At 38.1% G+C, this 25,397-nt stretch overlaps 1 protein-coding gene across 1 annotated transcript in view; it reads right to left on the bottom strand.

Annotated features, from left to right (window-relative positions):
* LOC111569792 (cadherin-12-like) overlaps positions 1 to 25,397 on the bottom strand; it is a 135,937-nt gene that overhangs the window by 46,887 nt on the left and 63,653 nt on the right. Inside the window, exons 3-7 of the mRNA XM_055014027.1 lie at positions 20,177 to 20,301; positions 17,689 to 17,858; positions 14,059 to 14,178; positions 9,110 to 9,277; positions 8,763 to 8,950 (exon numbers count right to left, since the gene is read on the bottom strand). Coding sequence (XP_054870002.1) covers positions 8,763 to 8,950; positions 9,110 to 9,277; positions 14,059 to 14,178; positions 17,689 to 17,858; positions 20,177 to 20,301 — 771 coding nt within the window. The remainder of the gene's footprint in view (positions 1 to 8,762; positions 8,951 to 9,109; positions 9,278 to 14,058; positions 14,179 to 17,688; positions 17,859 to 20,176; positions 20,302 to 25,397) is intronic.

Here is a 25,397-nt window from a genome sequence, read left to right as displayed (position 1 = left end):
TGCAGCGCTAATCTGCCTGTCAATCACTCACTCCGGTCTACAGTGACTTGTGAACAAGACACTTGAACTCAGTGACTCTCTCCCCACCTGCACTCCGACGTTTTGCTGCAGAGGTGCTGATGCTCATCCCAGCCGCTTCACGCTTGGCTGCCCATGTGTGTTAGCAATACACAAGGATGGATACAGGGGTCAGGAGCTGCACTGCTGACTGCTGCTTGAGGTGTGCTGAAGAACAGACCCTTTCCTACAAATGTTAGTTAAAATTAATTTTGAATGTAGGGATGCATATTAAGTGCTCCTGGTTTGGAAATGTGGCTAGTGCTTCCTCCATCCATCCTGTCCGATCATATTAAACTAAAGATTTCCAGGTCTTCTGACATGAGCCCTCATCATCATATTACTCTAAACTAAAAGCCAGGAGAAGTGACAAGATGCCAGTCATTGTGAGCTGAACCTCAACACACTTACAGGTATTTGGCCACCAAGATCAAATGCACACTATTTGAGCAGTCTATGCAAACAATCCACTGCAAACAGACTTTAATGCACAAAAGTAGAAACTAGGGGCATTGCTTCGGGAAACTCAAAGCTGAACTGTCAGCTACTCACTCATTTCCTTAGTGAGATTGTTGGTATTAGCACTTTTGCTTATTCAAAACTTTAAATATCACAATGTGAAAAACACATTCAAGGTATTATCAAGACAATGAAACCAAAACTTAATAAACTAAAGTCTAATCAAGTCCCCGGGTTTATACCACTGGATATAAAAAGGCATATTATATTTGTTGCTAAATACACAATAACTTTGAGATAAATGTAATAGGTTTCCCCGTGTTTGATGTGTATGAAGAGCAAAACATTGCAAACAGTGAAAAGAACACATTTTGCAGCAGTAAAAGCATTTTATAATTGGATTCTTCTGTTGTCAAGACAAAACAGCTGCTGCCATTGAGAACGAGTGTTTGTTGTCGACTGAAGCTTTTCCAACTGGGGAATGAGTAGTTTGTTGTGACTTGTTGATGAACAGGTTTGATTCTCACTGTGGGTGCAGAGGATGCTGTGTTTGAATCTCAGATAAGCAAACCTTGTGAAACTTAAAACCATTCTGAGCTTGAAATCAGTCTAAAGCCAGTGTAGAGTGAACAGTACACCAGAATAAAAGCACATTGTGATTGCTTTCAGCTGTTGCCTCTGTTGTCTTCCACAAGGAAAATGTTTTATCGTCAACAACAGACTACTGGAGTGAGGAATTATAGACTCTTTCTATGGACAGTTGACATGACAGCTCCACAGAAGTGAAGGCAAAACTATTTGGGAATGGATGCTGCCATCATGCAATTGGAATGACATTTGCAAGCAGAGTTTATGCAGTGTAAGAGTTAAATCTACCTGGCTAAAAGCAAAATCAATCTATGCAGGAAAGTAATTTATTTGTAACTCATCAGCTTATCTTGAAAACGATACAGCAAATAAAATCCTCCATGTCATATTTTTCAACTGAGAAAAATAATAAAGAACTAACACTGAGGAAACAAAAGTTTATTTAGTATAATTCATTATACAAAACAGAAATGTTCTCCCTGTGATGAGTCACAGATAAAGGTTTGAAGTGAACTCTGAAGACTCAAATCCATTTGTTGAAACAGGAGATTAATTTGATTGCTTGTCAGAATTTATTTTTTGCTTAAACCGATGAATATAAATGGCAGCATTTAAAGCATACGGCATGAAATTCATCAGCAATTAGTGAAGATGCTTTCATCTTGCAAGAATAAGACCAGTTGTTATTTACTGAAATACAAATAACATATACAATGTAAAATGTTAAATGTAATATGTGAAAATGACCCAAGTATAGACATTTCTGAGCACATAAAGGAATAAAATGCAGCCATTTTTCACTGAATCTTCACCTGCCTCTCATTGGTAATCTTCTATTGTGGTCAGTGTTTATCCCTCTGCATACATTAGTGGAGTGAATCCTTTCAGAGGAACTGTCTGACATACAGTATTACACCTTAACAGAAAGATAGATGACATGGAAGTCAGATGAGAGAAAACAAGATCTCATTCTAATAGAGTTTCAAATAGCTGAGCTACAAAGGAGTTTCATTTGAATCTGTCTGTTGTAGACCATCAACATGATTAAAAAAAAGGGAGAGTAAGAACCTCTTCTGGATCAATAAAATTCACTCAGTGTTTCACTTGGCTGACACCTAGACTTGTAAGGTTAAGTGAGGGGAAAGGGAAGAGGGCTGATTGGCAGCAAGGGAGCCAGGGAGGATTTAACTGATTGGCATCTTGCCACAGACAGTAGAAAGGAAAAGGAGAGAGAAGGTGCGAAGAGAGGAGAGTGTTTGGCCGGAGATCAGTGTCTGGTAGAGCAGCAATGTGCTGCTTTTCAAACTACAGTAAAACCAATGACACTGCAGTGTTTGCAGCCTATGCGTGATGTTTCAACAACATGGATGTGGTCCTTAATTATGATGACAACTGTGATGAACAAGATGCAGCTAGCAGACCCACAGACATCTAAATAATACAAAATAATAGAGCAAAAGCCTGCAGCTAAATACACCTCATCCTAACAGGGTTTTTAAAAAAATACATTTTCTGATTTGTCGTTTGACGTCTCAGGATACTGTGCATATAATGCAGAGTACTGTACCGGCTGCAGGGACGCCACAGAGGAGAAGAAGAAGAAGTACTTTGTAACAGCTCCTGATCTACTTTTAAATGTCTGTCACTGACATTCAATGAGTCCCTTGTTAAAAAAAAAAAAAAAGTTCTCTTACTGTACTGAACAGCTGAGAGGAGACTGTAGGCAGACTAAAGGAGGACACTACTTCTCACATAACCTGCTGTTTTTACACTTTTTTCAAACACTTTTCTGAACCTGTGATTCATTTCTTCACACTGCTGTTAAAGAATCACACGAGTTCCTGATATTCACACTAGAATGAATCAGGAAAATACTGAATGTGTGCAGGTGTGTCCTTAGTCAGAAAGCTTACCAAAAGAAAACCATGAATGAAAATTAACCTACACTCTGAAATTAATTTAACATTAATTTGGGAAGCAGCAGATCCAGGCTTTTGATTCTGATAGCCTATCGTATCCATATGTTTGCTCCTGGAATGAAAGCTGTCAAAATCACCTCAATCTGCTCCCTTAAAACACTGAAGCTTAGAAAATACACAAACATAGCAGTAAGGTCCTGTATCAGTTTTACAAGAGCAGCGCAGTAATGAAGGAAACAAGTGAGCAGGTGTTTTGTGTCTGTTTTAGTGATTCCTGGCAGGTGAACACACCTCTACAGCACTGCTGCGAGTTGTTCATTATGTTCATGCTGACGCTAATGAGTGTTTAAATAATACGGAACAGTCACACTGACAATCTCTCTTTAGGTGTTGCTATGAAAGTTGTTTGAATGAGGACATGAATAGTACTGCAATGAATCAAGTATCATAAAACACAGTCAGGAGCTATAAGTGGAAGTCTCAGATTATCGAGAGCTGCTCCTCAGTACAGAAATGACAGAATATCAATAACCTGGACAATCTTAAAGGACTATGAATGATCCGAAGATGCTGATGACATGGAGAAACAAAAATTTTAAAAGGTACATACGTATGAAATGAGAAAATATTATTTAAAAAATGTAATTGTCTTCAAATATTTCAATGAAAAAACATCTGGAGATCTAGAAGAATGCCTCAATATCATAACTTATCTCCTGTGTGGAATGTGATTTATTTTAATTTGGCTTCAAATTAAGTTGAGAAGCAAGGAGTGATTACTTTCGAGTTCATTGTCAACATATTTTAAGTTAAGTAGTCAAATTTTTAGTTCATGTATATTTAATAAATGAAATGCACATTACAAGTCCTTAGGGACAAACTGTGGTTTAGTTCTGGACAAAAACACGTAGACATTAAAATTCATTTAAAATGTTAGGTTAAAATACTGCGGTTTTTACAGTATACAACAGAAGGTAGTACCCTTGTGAAATATTACCAAAAAGTGAAATGATTCAACACTGAATCACCTCTCAATAACTGCATTACTCCTAAGTTCATAAGTAATGTCTGTCCCTTTATGAAAAAATCAAAAACTGATGCTTGACACTCAATGAAACAAAAGTGAATACATCTGTGATCACCAAAGCACAAATTAGAAAACCTGTTTTCCTTGAAATCAAATTAAAGACACCTGTGGTTTCCAATCAGCTTTATAAGAATAACTACAAAATGACCTAGGAACACCAGCTCCTTCTAGTCTTAGGACCTGTCGGCATGTCTGCATCATGGCTCCACAAGAAAAAGAGTTTCTGAATAAGAAAATTTGACAGTGAGACTTCACAGATGGAAACGAGTACAGGAAGATGGGAGACCAACCAAAAATCAGCTTAAACACAACTGGAGCGGTAATCAGGAGGTATAGAACGGGCCACAGTACCACTAATCAGAGTCGCAGTGATCCTCGTTCTACACCACAGACGGGACTCTACTTGAATAATCTCTGAAAAACAGAATCACAAGAGCGTTACATTTGGAACAGGGGTGTTAAGTGGAAATCTGAGTTTCTGTGACAGCTCAGCTAGTGAGAAGGACATTGTATTCAACCAGCCTGAATGAACGGTATCCAAGAATAAGAAAGAAAGAAAAAACTTGCTTGCCCTTTGATACAACACAAAAAAGAAGCATTCTGAATACTGGGAACACATCTTTTGGTAAGACAAGACAAAGGCAAATTTGTTCAGCTTAGATGGGGTTCAGCATGTTTGGTGTGAAGCTGAACATGATGAAAACAGTGAATGCAGAGTCCTGGCAGTGAAGCACAAAGGTGAGAGTGAGGTGATATGGGGCTGCACGAGTTCAAAATAAGCTGTCTCTGAAGAATGGCAGAACATTTGTGCCATGCTGGTATTCTCTATGCTGTGGAGGACTGAGTCTGTCACCAAAATAAAGCTGGGCATATGAGGCAAGATTTGAATCCCAGTAATTAAAGTGTACTGACCTGTATTGAATTCCTATTGTAAGGTCTTTAATTTTTCCAAACAGTGAATCCAAATTGTCCATTTTTAATGTAAATTATACATATATACATGTTGAATGAGTGTGATGATGATGCTCAGGAGTTAATTTACCTCTGCTGTATTCTGTGCAGCAGAAGTAAATACACTTTTGCTCTAGTTCCAACTATAACTACAGTTCAGTGATTTGCATGAAGCATGACTGAATTAAATCCTGGGCTGTCTAAGAGACATCATGGAAAGCTAGCATGTCTGGAAAGCAGTGTGTTGCTGAGACTGAAATAATACTGTGGAACTGTGCAATTGTGCTCCTACAGCAAGGAGGCTTGATTTGGGGGATATATGAGCTAAAAACCAAATATTGTCAGCTCAGGAAAAAGATCAGGGGTTGAATTAGAAATGCCTACGAGCCTCAAACTTAGTTCAGTGTTCTGTGAATATTTGGGTAACTTAAATGAGGGACAGTTATGGAAACATCTAAGACTCACAGGAGATTGCTTCAAATCTTTCCCAAAGCTAATTTTCCACCTGTAAATAAGTCAACCTGAGCATTTTCACTGCTTACTGATTCTTTTTCAATGGCTTCCTTTTGTACAGTGAATTAACTTGAAAATTAAAGATTCTTCGGGAGCTCAGTACACATTAAAAAGCTTAATGTCCTTCATCTGTAACCCTGGTGAACAGTCATTTTGCTTCTCTATGATAAAGTCTTCTGGGGGAAAATGCATCAGGTGACTCATCTGTAGTTTGTTTTGTCTTTTACCATTTGAACTGAATTGAATTCTAATATGTATTTGTATACTGTAGGATCATTTCTGTCTACTTTTAGCCTTCAATTTAAAATACTGAATGCATCCAGTCTGAACTATTACCAGTTTATAGCTTTCAACATTTTCACAATAATATCAATGTACTGTTTTGCTGTTCCTTTGAATGAAGATGCAAGGTATTGTATGCAAAAAGTTTTGAAGAATAATTTGGCCAAATGTTTGTGATTGATGCCCCGACTTATTTTTATGCTCCACAAATGTCTCTCTGTTTTGAAACAGTGAGCAGGGACGAAATGTCAGCATCGAGAGCCGCCGATTTATGGCTTATCTCATTTCTAAAATAAGAGACGTAGCTGGCAAAGTTTCGTGCTCTGAATGTAGCTGTCGTGTCTGTTCTGATTTAGAGGACAGTCTGAAATAAAATCCTCCGCGGTCCTCTGATACCAGACTGCTTGATTTGATGTGACATATGCGCTGTGTGTTCCGGTGTGTGTTTCACGGTGGGTGTGTATGCGAGTGTGATACGAGGTGGTATCCCCCTAGACCTAGTTTAAGTTTACTCAAGTCCTTACACGGCTTCTTTTGGAGGAGTTTTAACCCTTAAAACTCATCTCTGTCCATCAAAGTTGCTTATTTAAACATTTTTTTGGTGAAAATAATCCCTTCCTTCTCGGTTTAAACCTGCTGGTCAACTGAAAATCTTCTGCATTAAAGTTTGCATTTCTCTGCCTCTGTTCCTTCTACTTCCCTCTCCACCTTTCTTTCTTTTCTCTCCCCATCCCTTCATTATATACCATAGATCTTCTGTAAGCAGGGGAATCCAGCGGCTGACGCAGCAAAATGAAGACTGTTTTGTGTGTGTTAGAGTGTGTGTTTGCAAGTGTGTAATGCATTATCTAGTCTAATAGCTTGGTTCAATGGAAGGTTAAGAGGCAGAATGATGAGGATCACAGCCAGAGTAGAACATTCCTCCCACACTTAGATCACTAACAGCACTTCACCAGTGAGCTGCTGATGCTAGCAAAATGTGCCTTTGGTTCGAACCAACAGAACAGTACAGTGGGATGCAGCATTTGATTTGAGGATATCAAAAGAATTGCATTGCTATTACTGGCTGAAAATTGCCTTTTTATGCTGTGGATCTGAGGGTATTTTAAAACATATTTAGCCGCTTTTGGCATGCATTTACTACAGTGTGAAGTAATATCCAAGATATTGTGCTGACTTCATTCTGAAACACTTCATTATTTACTGTAGCTGCACAGAAAACCTTTATTTGAAACACGCTTTTACGTTACAATAAAATATGTACAGCATTAGTGCTTGCTGTCCTTGTTGATTCCCACAAGCAACACTGAGCTGAACTCAGCAGGGAGTAGAGAGCAATGACACTAACCTCGCCCAAGGAAGAAGCAGGAATCAGATGCAGGTGGATGCTGAGGTTGAGGTGAAGCTTTTGAAATCCTGTCAGTAGTTGAAGCAGCAGCATGGCTTTTAGGTTAGCGGTCAGTGCAGGCGTTCAGTAAATGAATGAAAAAGCACAGAAGGCTCAAGTGCATCTCCAAGATTAAAAGGGTGTCAGATAGGATGTGCAGTGATATACGTGCAAATTCAAGATGGGCTGCCTACAGGTTTCATTACTCTTATGCTTGATTTTATAATAGAAGATAAAGTTTCACTCAGTCTGATGGTGGAACTAGGTTTGCATCTTTGGTCTGGTGCTTTTCCCCAGAGGTGGTGACGGCACAGAGTGGCAGCTCCATGGGTCACAATCAGGTCACCAGATCCAGATTCTCTAACCTGGTCTGACTCCAGGAAAAGAGCCTGGTTTCCTTGTTCTACATGCTATAGCTTTGATTTATAGAGAGTCTGTGAATCACGCTTGGCCTGGTTCCTCCAGTGGGGACAAGTAGGCCTTGGGACATCATACTGGTGGAGCTAATGCATCAAACAAAGCTCCCAGGGTCACAGGGATGCACAAAACCCTCCATATAAATACAATAAGATAGCAAATGTTCAAAGAGGTTACAGATGTCCAAAAAATATAAAATCTAATCCACATAACCATTGTTTGACCATGGTTAAACTACTGTCAAAAAGTTTTTAAAAATCACTGCACTGATGTTTCACATTCAAATCTCTTGTATTTTAAACCCAGTTTCCTAGGTAACCCTCTAATATAAGGGTGAGTGAGGAAGTCCACATTTCCTGCACAGGACTCAGATTGCCTTAGCATGGGGCATACATGTCGTCCATTTATGGAATTAATTATCTTTTGTTATGATGGTTTTATAATTTCAGCCTCACAGCTACTTGACGGCCCCCACAGCCTTTCCAGAGCTGCATTCAGTTTCAAGTAAGGCAAAGGCATGGTACCACTGCTTCAAACTGAAAGCCAAGGCATAGAGTCTGGTGTGAAGCAGTCACAGGAAACTCAACATGTTTTTCACTGACTAAAGTTAATGATTATATGTCAGATACAAAGAGTGGTGGAACAGGAAAGAGAAATCACTGTGAACTGTTGTGCTTGAAGCCACAGGCAGCTCACCCCTATGTCCTCGACAAGACAACAACAACTGATCAACTTATTCTGTAGCATTTCTAGAGTTTTGCTGACCCCAGGACTCTGGAACTTTTAAAAACATCTTTTCTATTAACGCCATTAAGCACAAATCAACCAAGATTGATTATACATATATATTGGCAGCTTTGAACTAGTGAGGAGAGACAGAATTTCTGCTAGAAAAGAGAAACTTAGCAACAGAATGGCATAACTTTTCTGCACTGGTGAAGTGGAATTGTGCATTATGTTTAATTGACACATTCTACTTAAGATAATTACACACCTGATCCTCCATGCTGGTCACATGCGCACATTTTGTGAAAAGACATGACCTAATACAGTATTATGTATATGAAGCCGGTGCAGTACAGCAGGGTGAAGGCCAATTTACCTTTTTCAGGATCACGACTCCCTCTTGACTTTCTTTATTAGAGACGATGTCAAACATGTTGCCCTCATCTCCTGGAACAATGGTGTAATCCACCCATGCATTGCTGCCAGCGTCCAGATCGTGGGCGAGAATCCGACCCACAGCTGAACCCACTGCCGCTGACTCTGGCACCCGGAGATGGAAAATACCTGAGAAAATCACAGAAATGAGAGTCAAGTAAAGGAAAAGTCATTCATAGTTTGAAAAAGATCAATTTTACTCATCCATCTTGACAAACAAACCAATCAAAGACACATTCATCCATTCAAATAATCAGCAATCTGACATCATTGTTGGGACTTTCTTACTCTTAGCGAAGCGTGGCGGGTTGTCGTTGACGTCGCTCAGGGTGATGTTGATGGTGGTAGTGGAGGCTAGACCACCCAGCTGGCCTCCCATGTCCTTGGCCTGCAGAAGAACCTGGTATTCCTCTTTCACCTCACGGTCCATGTTTGCCAGAGCTGTCCTGATCACTCCTGGAGGAAGAGAGGTGTCAGGGGAGATGTGGAAAGGTGATTTCACAGTGATTTTAAGTCTTCCATATAAAGAGACAGACAGATACATAAGATTAGGACTCTAGTCTTAATTTGACCAGCATGTCAATACACTGCCTGAAGTCAGTTTTCAGTCCTCAAATAACTGTTTTTATCTGTTAGCACCAATTTGGAGAAAACTATTTACAGCTAAATAATTAATTGAGAAAGCAAGAAACTAACAATTCATCAAGTCACAGTTTGTTAATTCCTTCCTCCATCTTCTCAAAGGTGATATTTTGCGTGTTCTTTTGTTTTTAGACTGTTGGTCTGTCAAACTATGTAAAGAGCTCAGTGAAAGTGTGACGAATGTTTACTTATTGGCAGAAACTGAATATTTTGTGCTACATATGAACTTTTGAAATGACTGAAATCTAAATTCTTGTTAAGGCTGAGACAGATATGTTACCTTTGCTTTAAAGAAAAATCCAAAGAAGCAACAGCCAAAGCAATGGATGGAACTGTAATGGTTCAGGCAAAAACTGTGACAGATTCAGGCGGCAAGGAGCAATGACTGAAAAATGTCCTAAAACTAATGATAATGAATTGAACAATTTGTGCCCAAACCAAAGAGATCCAGGAGTGTACTACCTGGAATGGAAGCATCAAGATAATAATACTGATGTCTACGCCTGTTCTTTTTTATTCTCAAAGAAAAATGTAAGACTGATTAAAGGAGCAGACATTTATGGCACAGCAGACAAAAAAGCCTTTACTTTAAGCTGAAATCAAAGAATCTTGAAAGTTATCAGACAAAAATAAGTGAATAATTACAATTAAAAACAATTATTATCGAATGTTTGACACCTATTTTGTGAAATCAAGAAGCTAGCAAATATTAATAGTTGATCAGCCCAGATTTCCTAATTGTTTTGGAGAGATTTTAACTTCAGTCTTGACCTTATATCTTCATATATGACCACCTGTGTTAACGTGGCATGAGGATGCACATTTAGGTCACATGATGGGAACTGAAGTCCGTGACAAATGAGGTTGAAAGCTCTAGAAAAAATGTGTTGAATATGACCTTGATGTTATAACCATGACATTTACTTTACTTTCATGCAGTTTGCAAACTGAAATTCAAAATAAGCAAATAAATTCATCTACATGGTGCATTAGAGTCAGTTAATGTTAAAGTAAGAAAAAAAAGACATTTCACAAAAAGAGCAGCATGGGCACTGAAGAGAATGTGAGTATGGAGATGAATGAATCTGTGTGGTTTAAAGGTTGCTACTCCCATGTGTACAAAACTGGTGTGAACCACAATAAGTCTTAGGTTATGGAACAATTTCTTTCTCCCAGGATGCACGGTGCGAAATGAAATGCTGCATGAAACTGGTCTGCTGAGGAAAAACAAAGCAAATCTACACAGTATCAAGAGAAGCAAAACAATGTCAAATCTAAAATACTTTGATCTGAGTTTCAAACGGAGCAAAACAAACACTACGTCTGTGACAACCAGTGATCCAAAATTCATGACGGAGACAGAACGCACCACCTAAAAGTAGCTTTTAAATCATCTGTGGAATATTGCATTAGTGTGTATTTTTCACTTTCCCTGTTATATTTGTTTCAGTGTGTCAATTTGTAACATGTTGTGTTGTTTGTTTTGTTTACTTATTCAATTTAGTTTTGTTCTGCTCATTTCAATGTAAAACTTACAATGCCAATTTTACAAAAAAAAAAAATACACTGTAACTCAAACTACTTAGACACATTCTGTGACCTAAAAAGGAGACGGACTAAGTAAAAATTTATATTACCTGTGTATTTCCTAATAGTAATACAGGGGGTCCTCGGTTTACGGCGTAGGGTGTTTCGTCGTTACGTCAGAACTGATTATGTGGAACTAGTTGGCGAGTGGAGAGGACAAATACATCGTCACACGACGCTATGAGACGGCTTTGTTTACTTTCACTGGTTGTACGCCACCTTGGATTGTGCTACATTCACTAACCTTTGGCCCTTCATTATGGCTCCCAATCATTAGTCAGACTCTTCTGATGCTTTGAAGAAAAGGAAGTGAAATTAGATAGAATAAAAGGCTGAAGTCCTAAAAACAGTGCAACATATTCTGTTTCTTCTCGTAAAATGATTCATACATGCATGAAAGTTGTTGGTATTCATGACTTTTCCGAAGAACTGATCGATATTGTGATGCATGTAACAGCTTTGTTTACATTTTTGTCATAACATGATACACATAGCGGCTTTGTTTAAATTTTCGCCAGAGTTCTGACTTACAGTGAAAATTGACTTACATCAATCCGTAGGAACCAAACTTGGACGTAAGTCGAGGACCCCCTGTATAATATTTCCAAGTAAGTTTGTGGTCCATTATGATCCTCCAAAATTTAGTTTTAAATGCCTTTCAATGTGAAGCCCATCCATAATAATTCTAATCATCCTTCTTTTCAATTATCACATCAAAATAATAGCTACATCAATTGTCCTTGTAACAGAAAAGTGTTAGAAATCGTCTCATTTTACTCTCTGCAAAATTCAAAGAAGTCAAGTTTCCAAAATGTCTATTGATCCCTTTGAGATAAAGCAAAACACTTCCTGCCAGTATCAGAAACTAGGATGACACCCTTCCTGAATATCTCTCCTTCATGTGCTGCCAAGAAAGCTTCTACCTGCTGAGACCTGAACGCTACGAGACCTCTGAAGGTGACATTAGCAGCAGATCCTTTCAGAACTTGTATGTTATGAGTTGAAGCTAGTGTGAATCAGATTTGTTCCAGAAAATCCCTCAACACTCTGTCGCCCTGTCTCTCCTCAGCAGGTACTCACCTTAAGCCCTTCTCAAGACTATTCCTTCCACGTCTAACATGGGGACTACTATTATCCTCCAGTCTAAGACATTACAGACTGTTGTTGTGAGATAATGAAAGTTGTTCACGTCATCTGTGAGTGGACAGTCTTTAGTGTCATGGATGTCAAATCTGGAGACATTTTTCCAGGCTTTTTGTCATGGAGACATTGTGATGTTGCTATCTCAGTTACAATATGGGTTGTGTCATGTGTCATCCAACACACACTGCTCGGGTCAAACTTTACATCGGGACAGAAAAATGAGTGGTAAGAGTTAATGCAGAGACATGAGGAACACATTCTGATTGATCCTTCCAGCTTTAAGCCTTGAATATGTTTCCTTCTGGACAGGACACAGTCAGTCGTGAGCATCATGACTGCATAATTGCTGCTATTTTACAATTTTTGTTGTCTAGTCTTGTGGGGTCTGCTTGCATACATGCAGAGTAGGTCATATCTAGTTATTCCTCCTATGAACATAACGGTTGAGGCTGTGCACTCTTGCCGAGGCTTATGAATCATAACAGATGTGCAGAGACGGTAAGAAACTTCATGCAAAAGTGCTGAAGTGGTAATGTGACACCCAAAATACAGAACAAAAATGTTTTAGTAAGACATAAACTGAGAAATATCAAACAAAAACATCCCTCTGAGTTCCAGAAACTGGTCTTTGAGGTGCTAACGAATGGATCCATGGTTTCATATGAAGGTAGATGTGGTCCGTTTATTGTTTTTCTAAGAATGTGAATGTAGCGTAATCGCACACATTTTGGGCAGCAGAAATCCGCTGAGGGGCTTGCATGTACTCTCAGACTTCAGGAGAGGATGAAATTGATGCCATGTGGACCCTAGTGAACCCTTACATTGCCTGATATCAGACAGAATTGTCAACTTGCTACGCTCCCTTTCTATCTTCAGTGCAACATTGCCTCCATGCTCGACAATTTCCATCGTGGAGGGGATTCGATGTTCCTTAACTAACCACTAGAGACCACTGTATCTGCCTGAATGTAAGATCTTTTCAGTTCCACACTGATGTGTAGCTGTGCCCACATACTGGTTTTCATGGGATTTTAAATGTTGAGTAGAGTAAAACAACATCATTCTTATATTTTTTCTGTTATGATTTCTTCTTGGTTCTGGCACACACCTTGACAAATGCATAACTCCAGCCCATGGCACCGACTGGTGAATAGTTGATCCTCCCACTAATAGAAATCACTGTTTACTTGTAACTGAGCCAGAAAAACAAGGCAGTGTGGAAGGAGTCAAAGGTCTGGACCAAGGCAACATCTTGCATGTATTTTGTCATTAAATACACCTTTTTAAAATCATGTAAAGGTTATTTATTGATGCTACACTCATTTGTCAGATGCTAGAATTCAAAAGAGAAAAAGTTTCAAGAGGGCAACTCTCTGTATCTTGTAATAATCACAAATGGAAAAGCCATACTTGGTGATGCCCTCCAAACTTCTACCAGTTTGGTAGTTTTTACCAGTTAAAGCTCTTTTGTTTCAAGATCTGGAATCTTTGCAGTCTGCATTTGTAAGGAGGAAGAACAGTGAGGAAAGCTGCTCCTCTGGTTGAAAATGAAACATGACACTTTGTGTTCAGAGTAATTACTCCTCAGCAGAGATGTCGTTGGCAAAAGACTGAAAATCTTTACGTCCTTTTGGTGCTTGTTTTAGCATTCAGGTGCAGGACTGAAGAGAAAGTCAGAACCCCTCGCTGTGTCATGACCAGTTGAATTTCATGCTGTCTAGTGGGGAGTGAATATAGCTGGGAGTGTGAGCTGTGGGTTCATGTAAAAGTCACACTTTTCTTCATACAGCTGTATAAGTAGTTCTTGGTTTGTTATGGAGGTTGTAATAAAAAAGTTTGAGCGCAAGTTGCTGTTATCAGCTCACCTGTCTTGGGATCCACAGAGAAGTAGGGCTGACCATGGAGGATGCTGTAGACAATGCGAGCGCTGTTGCCGTATGTGGGGTCATCTGCATCTGTGGCAGTCACCTGTGTGACGTAGGTTCCTAGACAAACACAGACATGCATAAATGGACAGGTTATGTAGGGATATTTTAACTTTCTCGCTCAAAAATAGGCCCCAAACCCTGTCAAAAATAGTATATAGTGTTGGGTTTTGCAAAATATCCCAGACAATGGTGGCTATTCATCTTCTACAGGAAGGAAAAACATGTCTAAACCTTCTGAACTCCAAGCAGTTTCTGGGGATTTTTTTGTTTATGTGACATTTGTACTTGCTGTGGGCTCATTTTTCACTGCTATAACATCTTTCACCTCCATGGAAACAACACAAGGATGGCTAGAAGTATAGATAACTCAAATGTCTTCTGTGCAGTAAACACTGTAATAGTTCTATAACTTATAAACAAAACAAAGCTGAATTTCTGACTGTTCAATTTACAAAAAAAAATCCAATTTTTTTTTTACCACCTCTATAGACTAAGGCTATGTGTTTTTCACACGACTATGCACATCAGTTCTAGAAAGATGTTTCACCATGCTGAATGTATATCAACTTGCTGACATCTTGCTTCTTTGTATACCATATTTTAACCATGCTACATTTATTTTATAGATCCAGTATGTTTTATCTTCCTCTCAATCTCTCTAATTCATTTCCATACTTGTCTCCTCTCTGCTCTCCACAGCTTTTCCCACAGTTTCTGGCTCTAAAAAGATGGTGTAATTCAGCTCATTCAAAATGCTTAACTGGTGCTAAGAGATATGAACATATCACTTCTTTATTGGCCAATTCAGACTGACTACCTGTGAGGTTTGGCATTGATTTATTATTCTAGGAATCACTCTCAAAGCAATAAATGTCCTTGCTCCAAATTATGTTAAAAATCTTTCAGCCTCTTATGTCCAGAGGCCCTCTCTTAGATCAGTAAATGGAACTCGGCTGGCAGTTCCAAGGTTTTGGCCTTTTCCATCGCAACACCCAAACTGTGGAACAATGCCCCTACTGAGATCAGACAGGCAACATCTTTAGTGTTTATTAAATCTCTTCTTAAACAGTCTTTTGATATGTGGTTGTGTTGTTGATCCCTTTCATGTTTCCCTTCTGCTTTGTGACCTGATTGTTTTAATAATCTTTTGTGATCTCCATTTTAATGCTCTCTGGCTGCTTTTATCATGCTTGTTACATTTTCACAATTTTTCTACAGATGACGTAAGTCTTTTAAATAATTTTTAGCTCTTTGTTGCTGGCATCAGCAAATATGAAAGTGGACCAATTTTTTTCAGTCGTGGTTCAACTTCAAGAATCATTCCATAAATAGACTGAATGTATGTACTGTGGCTAAATTCTACCTCATAAATGGCCATAAATCCATAAATATTGCAAGTTTCTCTGTGTTTATTAAACCAATTTGGTCTTGGCTTGTCTAGGATTAGACAATAATTCTAATGCTCATTGATATTGTTGGTCATAGATGGCTGTGACATGTTTAAGAAAAAAACATGAATGCCTTGCATGTGCAAAGTGATTAAACTCATTGATGATGACTTTCATTTAGCAAAGATGCAATCCATTGTTTTTCTTAAATAACCTACATTTATTCGATCCAATTCAAGGTGAAAGGCAGTGGAATCTGCCATCCACTGTCTTAGAAACAAGGCTTCATAGCTAAAATGCAAATTCATAGGGTTTGAAAAGCATTACAGGCACTGACTGTGATACTGTGAAAAGTCAGCAACCTCATGCTTCATAATGAAACAACATGACTGCATCTATTCTTAGCAGACAGCTTCTCACAGGATTATGTTTCCATCATATGGATGCATGTGCTGTTTGCTACTATGGTTAATCTGCCATACAGTTTGCTGCTGTATTACAGTGCAACAGAGACATGATGGGGTCAAGCTTGTGTTCTCTTGGAGCACTTTGGACCTTAACTGAAGCATTAACAGCTTAAGGCCTAAAGACCTTGACTGTTAAATTACCTCTCAGTAATGGTATTTAGCAGACAGATGGACTACTAAGTCTGGCTTAGTAAACTGTGGTTGTCTGCGCTTCTGTGAGACCCACAATTACACTCACTGGTCACTTTAATAGGTACACCTGTGAAGTATAAAGTAATATAATACTACAGTTATCCAATATTAGAAAAAAACATTTAAATATATTGTGGTCCAGAACATCTCCACCTACTATGACCTCATTAATAAAGTTTATGAATTATCACTTTTTTTTAAACAATGTCAGCAAAAATTGACAGTGTACTTTCCTCACTCTAAAAACTGTTACTCTGGGAGAAAAAAATAAATAACGTATAGCGTCTTACATAAATAATGTATGATCTCCAAATTTTATGCAGATGGCTGTTTTTTTTCAGCGTTGCATTGAATCCTTTTCTTCCTTTTAGTGTTGATCCCTTGGGATGATGATAATCTCTTCAGTCCATGCAAAGCATGCACGAATCTTCCTTCAGTGCTTCCATTGTAGATGTCAGAAGACCTGGTCTGTGGATATTTGTTGCTCTTAGGGACTAAATCCTGACGGTTTTGTGGCTTTCTGACCTTTCATCTGGCTGCACAACTGCACCATATTTTTTTTGTTCAGGTTTCTTTCTTTTAACCCTGTATAGCTCAAAACCCACCAGCAGGTTTGAAAGTCATGTTATCCTTAAAAATATTGCAAGATTGATTTCATTTATCAGAGCTAGAAAGTGTCAAAACAGAAAAAAAGTCTCCATTATATTAAATTTAAGATTAAAAGCAACACTCACAAAGATACAAACATGTTACAGTTTGACTTTTTAAAGTTTCTGACGAGTTCAAATGCAATACAGTGGTTCATTTCTACGATTTAAAAAAAATGATTGAAAAATTAGGAATTATTAGCAAAAATCAGTAGTGTATGAACTTTGAACTCTGAAGAATTAAACATTATTCAACTGATGTTTTTCCATGAAAAGGTATTGTGTTGCATGAAGAGCATAAATTACACTTTAGATGTAAATAATTTGAACCTGAAATTCATCACTGAGCATAGATTTTTATTAATTAATCTGATGCCAAGGGTTTTTATGGCCATTTTAAAAATGTAAATTTGTAAAATAAATAGATTTTGATTTAAAAAAATAACACAAGTTAATTTTTCATAACATTTCATTGTCTTTGTTTGCACTGCCTGCCTTTTATTTAAATTATTAAAATAATTGAAATGCATTTTAGATTAATTTTCATTTTGGAATAATTGATTGAACAAGCCAAACAGTCAATTAATTAATCAAGAAAATACTTTGAAAATAAATCCGTAATGAAATGATTAGTTGCATTCCTACAAAAAAAAAAGATCAACTGCAACAGTAAAATGTTTCTGCATAAATACTACGAATGACTCAGTAACATATAGTATAACAGGCACAGGGAGCATGCTTTTGGACTGCCACTCTCAAAATGTTTTGGACATTTTCCTTACTAAGCTGTTTACTGAATTTTTCTCTTGCATTTTCGATGCTGATATCTAAATATTACGTGCATCACTTCACCCCAGCCTGAAGCAGCAGTACCTGTTGGGGACATCTCCGGCACACTGGCACTGTAGGGTCCATCTAGAAAACGTGGCTCATTGTCGTTGATATCCTGCACTTTGATGATGAACTCGGACTCTGGCTCCAGGGGGATACCCGTATGAATGTCAACAGCCTGGGCCTTCAGTGTGTAGTAGGACTTTTCCTCCCTGTAAAACAACAAACAATACACTTGTTGTAGTGTATTTACGAGGCGGACACGCGTTCATTCATTCCGTGCTCTTTACTGCCATGCTTCACTTCATAACAACAACAGTGTGCATGTGCAACGCAGCTAACCTGAACTGAACATAAATTTCTCTAATAACGTGTCTAATCAACCCAAAACTCCATGATTATTATATACACATACATAGATCTGCGCAGTGCTGACTTATCATCTCACTATATATCCATATATTACATATAACAAAGCTACATATACACTGTACTACATGTGTAATTTCTTGCCTGATCAGTATTAAATGCTGAACGCATAAAAAGAAAAATGACTGCACCGGTCACCGTTCATTGGTGTGAAGAATGAGCAGTTCTAGCAAAGGCAGGATTAATGTGACATTACACAGTCATAAAAAATGTCTTCAGGATGATGTTGTAATTAATGGCTGGTTCAGCAGAGCTTGGGACTTTAACACGCCAAACTTTAAACACAAGAGTTTCAGGCATGACTTAATGTGTAAATCAGTATACCCTCGGAAAAAAAGAGAGCGCCGTTCTGGCAAAAAAAACAAAATTAAATTAAAAAAAAAAAAAAATCACAGAAAGCTTCAAAATATCCACACCAACACATCAGTACTACTTGTTAAAACAAAATAATAATAATAATCATCAGAGTGTTTACAACAATCCCTGGAAATCTGCAGGGATGTAGAAACACATATTACACTTTGGAGCACTCTCTCTGTTGTTGTGTTGCTGCAATATAAGGAAATGGAGTTAAAAATTTTTATTTACAGCACAAGCAGATGAAGCTAGCAGTCTGTTCTTTGTGGCTGTCTACTGATCTTCTGATGTGCACAAAACTCCACATGGTTCAGGTGTCACTGTGATCAGAGTGACTAACATCTCTGTTTCTCTGTAAAAGTTACATTCAAAAGGCATCTGAAACAGGCAAACAAGCAATTTCCAAGCAGCTTCATGGTGTGGGTTAAAACATGACACAATGATTAAAGCTTGTTCTCCATTTTCTGGATTACCAGGGTTATGACCCCATCTAATATATGATCGGATGGCTGAAAAGGAGCGACACTAAAGCCATAAAATAAATGGCAAAGATATGTCAATAGGAAACATATTTGGAATACGTGAAAGGAGTAACATGTGACATATGTAGCACAATGTCCACAGCCAAATTCATTTATTACTATTATTGGAACATCACATTAACCATGTCAACCATGTGCTGTTTTCTATTTGCAAACATGACAGATGCCTGCACAAACAGTACAGAAATCAGAAACCAGAATACTAGTAATTATGTCTAGTAACTATCATCCAAATAGTCATATACAGAACCAGAGCTCTGTCTCTAAGTAAACTTCACATCCACTGGGATAACCAGGCTACCCATGGTTCACCCCACCTCTTCATCTCATATGTGTCTGATTATTTTCTCTATGCATATGTATGCTGTTAAGTAAAACGTGTGCAAATTTTAGGTCACAGGTGCTGCAACTTTTTGAGTTAACAATTCTTAAAGAGCTGTGAGGTCATGTTGATTCTTGCATTGTTTCCTTTGCGCCCATCTGTGGAGCAATGTTTGAAGTGCCATAACTTGAGAAATAATACAACTAGAGTCCTGCAATTTTGGAGGACCGATGATATGTACGTATGACCGCCAATGGTACAACCCTGCATTGATAGAATAATAAAAAAATTGTTATATGGTGGTGTAAATCTGGTCACAAAATGTCCACGTTTTTTATCATTCCAATATTCCGCTAAACATAAAACCATCATTTTTCACTCTAAGAGGCTGTTTTTTTATTCCTGTGATTGGCACCAATATGAGTTTTAAAAATATAGAGTATGGTCCCAGTCAAATTCATACTTTATGAGAAAAAAATACTGAAATTACATGTTTTGCATTTATGTTGAATATTAGACAATTATGGAGTGAGCATGATAGGTGAAATCACTCCAATAGTGGTTCCAACTGGAAGAGTTTTATATTTAATCAGGTTTCTGAGCTAAAAATGAAAGAAATAAAGAGAGGATTGAAAATGTACATACTATTTTGGATACTTTCTGTATTCTCTAAACAGCAAAAACAAACATAAGCTAGATTCAGAATACACAACACAAGAACAGGTCAATAGGAAGTAACAAAAAAGGGGAATCAGACAATAACTAATGCTGTATGTCTTCCTTTTTCCATATTATCTCACCTCATGGCAACAATAAGCTGTAAGATTTACAAATATTGCTTTTTACAAAGTATTACTGTAATGTCTCGATGGGTACTGACCTGTCAAGCCCCACCAGTGCATGTATATCTCCGGTAATTTGATCGATGGTGAAGATGGACCCAGCTCCTTCTCCTGACAGAGTGTACTTTACGACACTGTCTCCATGGTCCATATCTGTGTGGAGCTGCAGGGGGAAGAGACACACAACCATAAGTCATACAACTCCACAATATGTTGCTGTGTTTATCTGACTCCAACTGCAGCAGCCATTAGTCATCATAAAACATAATCTATCTCTGAGGTCACTGAATGCCATTAGGAGTACTGTGTAAACCAATGTGTGAAGCAAAATGTTGATTACTACTTTTAAATGCATTCATCACTTAAACAAGTATAAATATGCATATTTAAAATGATTAAACACTAAGATAAAGTTAGAAACAAGATGTGAAAGTCACAAAAAGCAGAGATTTAAGGTGAGAAATGCTGACATTGTCTAAAATAATATATTTAAAACAATTCTGCCACAGTAATTGAAAAGCAGCTTACTATGCATAGCTACAGTTAAAATGTACAGTCATAGAAAGATTTAATTTGTGTAATTAATTAACTAAAAATGACTAATAAATATGAGTTTTTTCAATTTAAAAGACAATTTTGCAAGTCAAGAAAATCAGTTTGTTGTGATTACAGTAAAGCACTTTTTGTTTATGTGAAGCCTCAAGTTTGGGAATTGATTGTCACCATTGTGGTCTTTAGAAACCAGACACAATGATCAATTAATGAATCTAAATGGAGAACCTGGGAAACCAACACAAAGGGGTGCAGTAGCAACCTGTCAAAGCCCCGCTCTAAAACATACCCTGCTTTATTATCTAATTCCCTCTAAATGGAGCCATAATTTATAAAACGAACACCATTCTGTATTCACAAAGTCTAGTTACTAGTTATTGAGGTCATAAACCCTTTAGGGGAATATTTACTGAGGTAACAAATCAAAGCAAAAGAAGGGTCATTTTCTCAGAGACTTCTATACAATCAGACCTATTTTTGTATGCGGGGGAGTTGCCCCCTGAAAGCCATTAGAAAGAATCCAGGTGTCCATGTTGAATTGCTTTTCAGACCCAGATACTAAAACCGTCTTTTACATACAGTCTATGGAAAATGCCAGTTCAACTGCATCCCTCATCTTCAGTGCAATATCCATCATCAACACCAACATGACCACTTTTGTGACGTTGGGGTGTGTAGTCTTTCTAATTATATGTATGTTGAAGTCTTATATTTCAACAGTTGCATGTAGTTGAGGCCAGGATGACCAGCGGTTTAGGAAGCTGTGTCCTGATCCTGTTGAGTTTCTTTTTGTTGGATTCTGTCAGCAATAATAAAAAAGCAGAAGAAACTGTTTAACTCTCATACGGATTCCCATTCAGCCTCAAAACTCTAAACTCTTTTTTCTCAACTTTCCTGTAAAGTTTTGCTTTTGCAGGGCAGAATTAATGTTTTAAATAAGTGTTAATTATTTAGGGAGAGAATATGTAAATTAATTATGGTAATTTTCAGCATTTTGTTGACGATAAAAGAGTTTCTTAAAGGATGGTAGAGGGTAGAAATTAATTAACACTTGGGAAATATCTGTAAAGCACTGCAAAGCAAGGCAAAGATGATTTTATATGCAGATTTATAAACGGAGAGAGATAAATTAGATCTGCAAAAGAGAACTGGTGTAGAACTAGAACTTTTACAGTCTTTCCAAGTAGTTTAGACTGCAATACTCATTGTATTCCCAACTGTGTAATTCAAAGCCAATTCAAAGAAGAGCACTTTAAAAGACCCTGCAGACCTATTGTCTTAGTGATGGACTCATACATTAACATGCAATTTTCCGCAAAGTGTTTTGTGTATTGTACATGAGATACTTGTGTTCTTTGTGTTCTTGTCACTGGTTTTGAAGTGTACTTTATTTCTGAGTTGGAAAAACAGTCCCAATGAAGCAGATTATCTTAAGATGTCTGTGACTTATTTATCAAGCATATTGTTTTCTATAGAAACATATTTAAAACTGCAGTGTGGAACTTTTGTCTCCCTGCTTCTGGCATGAGTAATTAACCAAACATTATCAATACGGAATTATGATGTTTGATTAGTTGATGTTTTAGACCGTAATCCTTCACTGAGTATTAAGTTGCTTTTTTTAAAATCTGGAACATCAGAACATGATTTTTCTTGGAAGCTTTCTAAATTTTATTCCTCTGCAGGTTCCACCATCTGTAATAAATTTTTATTTTTCCACTTCCACAGTTATCTTCCAGAGGGAATGGCACTGAAATCCAAGTTTTTAGGGACTGTATTCAAACACTGTTTTTAACAGAGTTTTTAACATTGTATTCCACATTACAGTAAAGTTTCAGTAATAGTTTTTAGGAGTAGAATGGAAAGGAATAGAATAGTTTCTAGGAAGAAAATAGAATAGGTTCTAGGACAGAATAGAATAGAATAGTTTCTAGAATAGAATAGAATAGAATAGAACAGAACAGCTAGGAATCAAGTGTTCACACTCCTGTAAAAGGGTATTATGACTAAATTACATAGTGCAAAAACACTGAGATATACTGCAGTGCCACAGAATTGAAGAATTTGGAAGAGACAGACTTAAATAGTTCTGTGTAATTTAGCAGAAGAAATGAGGTACATATCAGGGATAAAAAGACCTCCTCCTCCTAAGAGGATAAGGCGGAGTGAAGAAGTTTTTATATTAAATACTGAACACCTTGTAACAGTTGGATGAGGAATGGACCCAAATCCAGACAGGTAAGGTGAACGAACAAAACAAGAAATTAACAAAACTTTAATAAAATTTATTTAAAAGGGTGTAACAGAGGCTGGCAGGGGAGCAAACAAAAGGCCGGCTGAGGAAAATAGAAACTAAAAGTCCAAGTGATAACTCAAGAAACTAATCCTGAGCAAACCGAAACCAAAAAGCACAAAAATAAATGAATAAATAAAGAACACAAAACCAGAGGCACATGAGCAGAAGGAAGAAATCCGGCAAAGAATACAGATGTGAACATGGAAGGCCGAACAGGAACCAACTCGTGAACAACAAAGACAAGACTATTTCTACAGAGAACTAATTGGGGAAACAAGAATCAGGTGACGCATGAGACAAGTAAAACTAATGAGGGAAAAAGGAGAAGGAAATAAAACTAACCAAAGCCACAGGCCATGAAACATATGTGGGGCAGAGTACTGGAAAACAAATAAGAAGTTTGGTAAACTTGTGATAACAAACATATTGTGTGATCAACAAAGCAACACCTCATATTACAGCCTTATTTTTGTGCTGCATCTGCAGGCAAGCACCAGTTTCATTGGTACCTGATTCATGCAACAAAATAACACTATAAATCCTGGGCTGAATTATAAGGTGTCACCAAAGATTGCAATCATGACTTTTACTTCCTCATTTGAAATAAACAGAATCTATGGTCATCACAATGCAAACAAGGCCATGGTTCTCTTATGTAAACCGGTGGATTGCTTCCTCTGGGTTGGGGGGGAGTTGCTTCCCCAAGTGAAGGAGTTCAAGTATCTCAGGATCTTGTTCATGAGTGATGGGAAAATGGAGCTAGAGATGGACAGGAGGACTGGTGCAGCGTCAGCAGTAATGAAGGTGTTGTACCAAACCATCGTGGTGAAGAAGGAGCAGAGCCACAAGGAGAAGCTCTCAATTTACCATCCATCTACGTTCCAACCCTCACCTATGGTCATGAGCTCTGGGTAGTGACCCAAAGAATGAGATCATGGATAAAAGCGTCTGAAATGAGCTTCCTCTGTAGGGTGTCTGGGCTCAGCCTTAGAGATACGGGGGAGAAGCTCAGACATCCAGAGGGAGCTCAGAGCTGCTGATCCTTCACCTCTAAAGGAACCAGCTGAGGAGGTTTGGACATCTGATTGGGATGCCTCTAGGGAGACTTCCTTTGGAGGTTTTCCAAACATGTTTGCCTGGGAGGAGAAGCCAGGGCAGACCCAGAACCCGCTGGAGGGATTATGTATCTCGTCGAGCCTGGGAACGCCTCAGGATCTCCCAGGAAGAGCTGGAAAGTGTTGCAGAAGAGAGGGACGTCTGGAATTACCCGCTTTGTCTGCTGCCTCCGAGACCCGATCCTGGATAAGTGGAACAAAATGGATGGATGGATGGACAATGAAATTAGATATTTTCTTGCATTGGATTGTTGTTGCTAGTGAAACACACACATCCTCTAGACCCCCAGATTGTTACCAAAGCCACTCCACAGTCCCAGCAGACATTATACCACCGTGGTAGAGCTCGCCGTAACTGTACAACCAGTGGAGAGACTCTAATCTGCTGGGACCTTGTGCTACAAGCCAAGTGAATGTCTGGTCCTTGCAGCAAAAACATGCAGTATTGAAGAGGTGCTGAACGGTACGTTTCAGAAGTGCTTTAGTTGAATGAAACACTTGTCAAGTCCTCCGCACTCTACACCACAGTCTGCCGATCTGTAAAACTCCAAAGTGAAAATGGACTTAGAACTCAGGTGTGATTTGTCTTCAAGACCCTAGCTCTTCAATGCATTGAATATTACCATTAGATATAACAATAAATCATTATGTTGTTCTCCACTGTATGCAGCAGGGTGATGAAGTCTTAGAAAGTCAAGTTAAAACCATCAGACGGACAGCACGACATTTATTGATGCAAGGTTTATGGAAAACACATCTTCTCAGCATGCAAACTGGCCAGCATTTAATCAGTGCGAGTTAATCAGTGTGTGAGCTTTCCTGCTGTTTGGATATGGGCTTTGGAGTAATTTGTCTGGCGTGCATACAAGTTTTCCTTGAAATTCATGTTTGTTCTATTTATTCTGTTTTATCTTGCAAATAGAAAAGCCACCACACCATCTGTAGCTGAATAAAGTGTTGCGTTAAATTACATGTTTTTGGCATCTGCTTTTGTCCAAAGCAAGTTTCGCTGAATGCAACCTTTTGACACCTCTTCACTATCGACCTTCATTCACGCCTCTTAAAGTGGCGACTGGTGCGATGATGGGCTGGTTGGTATCGAATAGAAACTTTTTTCTCCTAATTGAGTGAAGAGTTGTAAGAGATATTCCCATCAAGAAGGATGTTTACACTTATCTTTATGGGTATGTTTCTATAGTATGGCCATAAAGTTTATGAACTTTTATGTACACATTTTGCACTGCTCATGTCTTAAATAGCTCCATTCTAGACAAAGCAATACCATTTCATTATGCA

This window comes from Amphiprion ocellaris, chromosome 10 (genome assembly GCF_022539595.1).
Source record: "Amphiprion ocellaris isolate individual 3 ecotype Okinawa chromosome 10, ASM2253959v1, whole genome shotgun sequence".
Lineage (NCBI taxonomy): Eukaryota > Metazoa > Chordata > Actinopteri > Pomacentridae > Amphiprion > Amphiprion ocellaris.
This window is presented reverse-complemented; position numbering and strand designations above follow the sequence as displayed.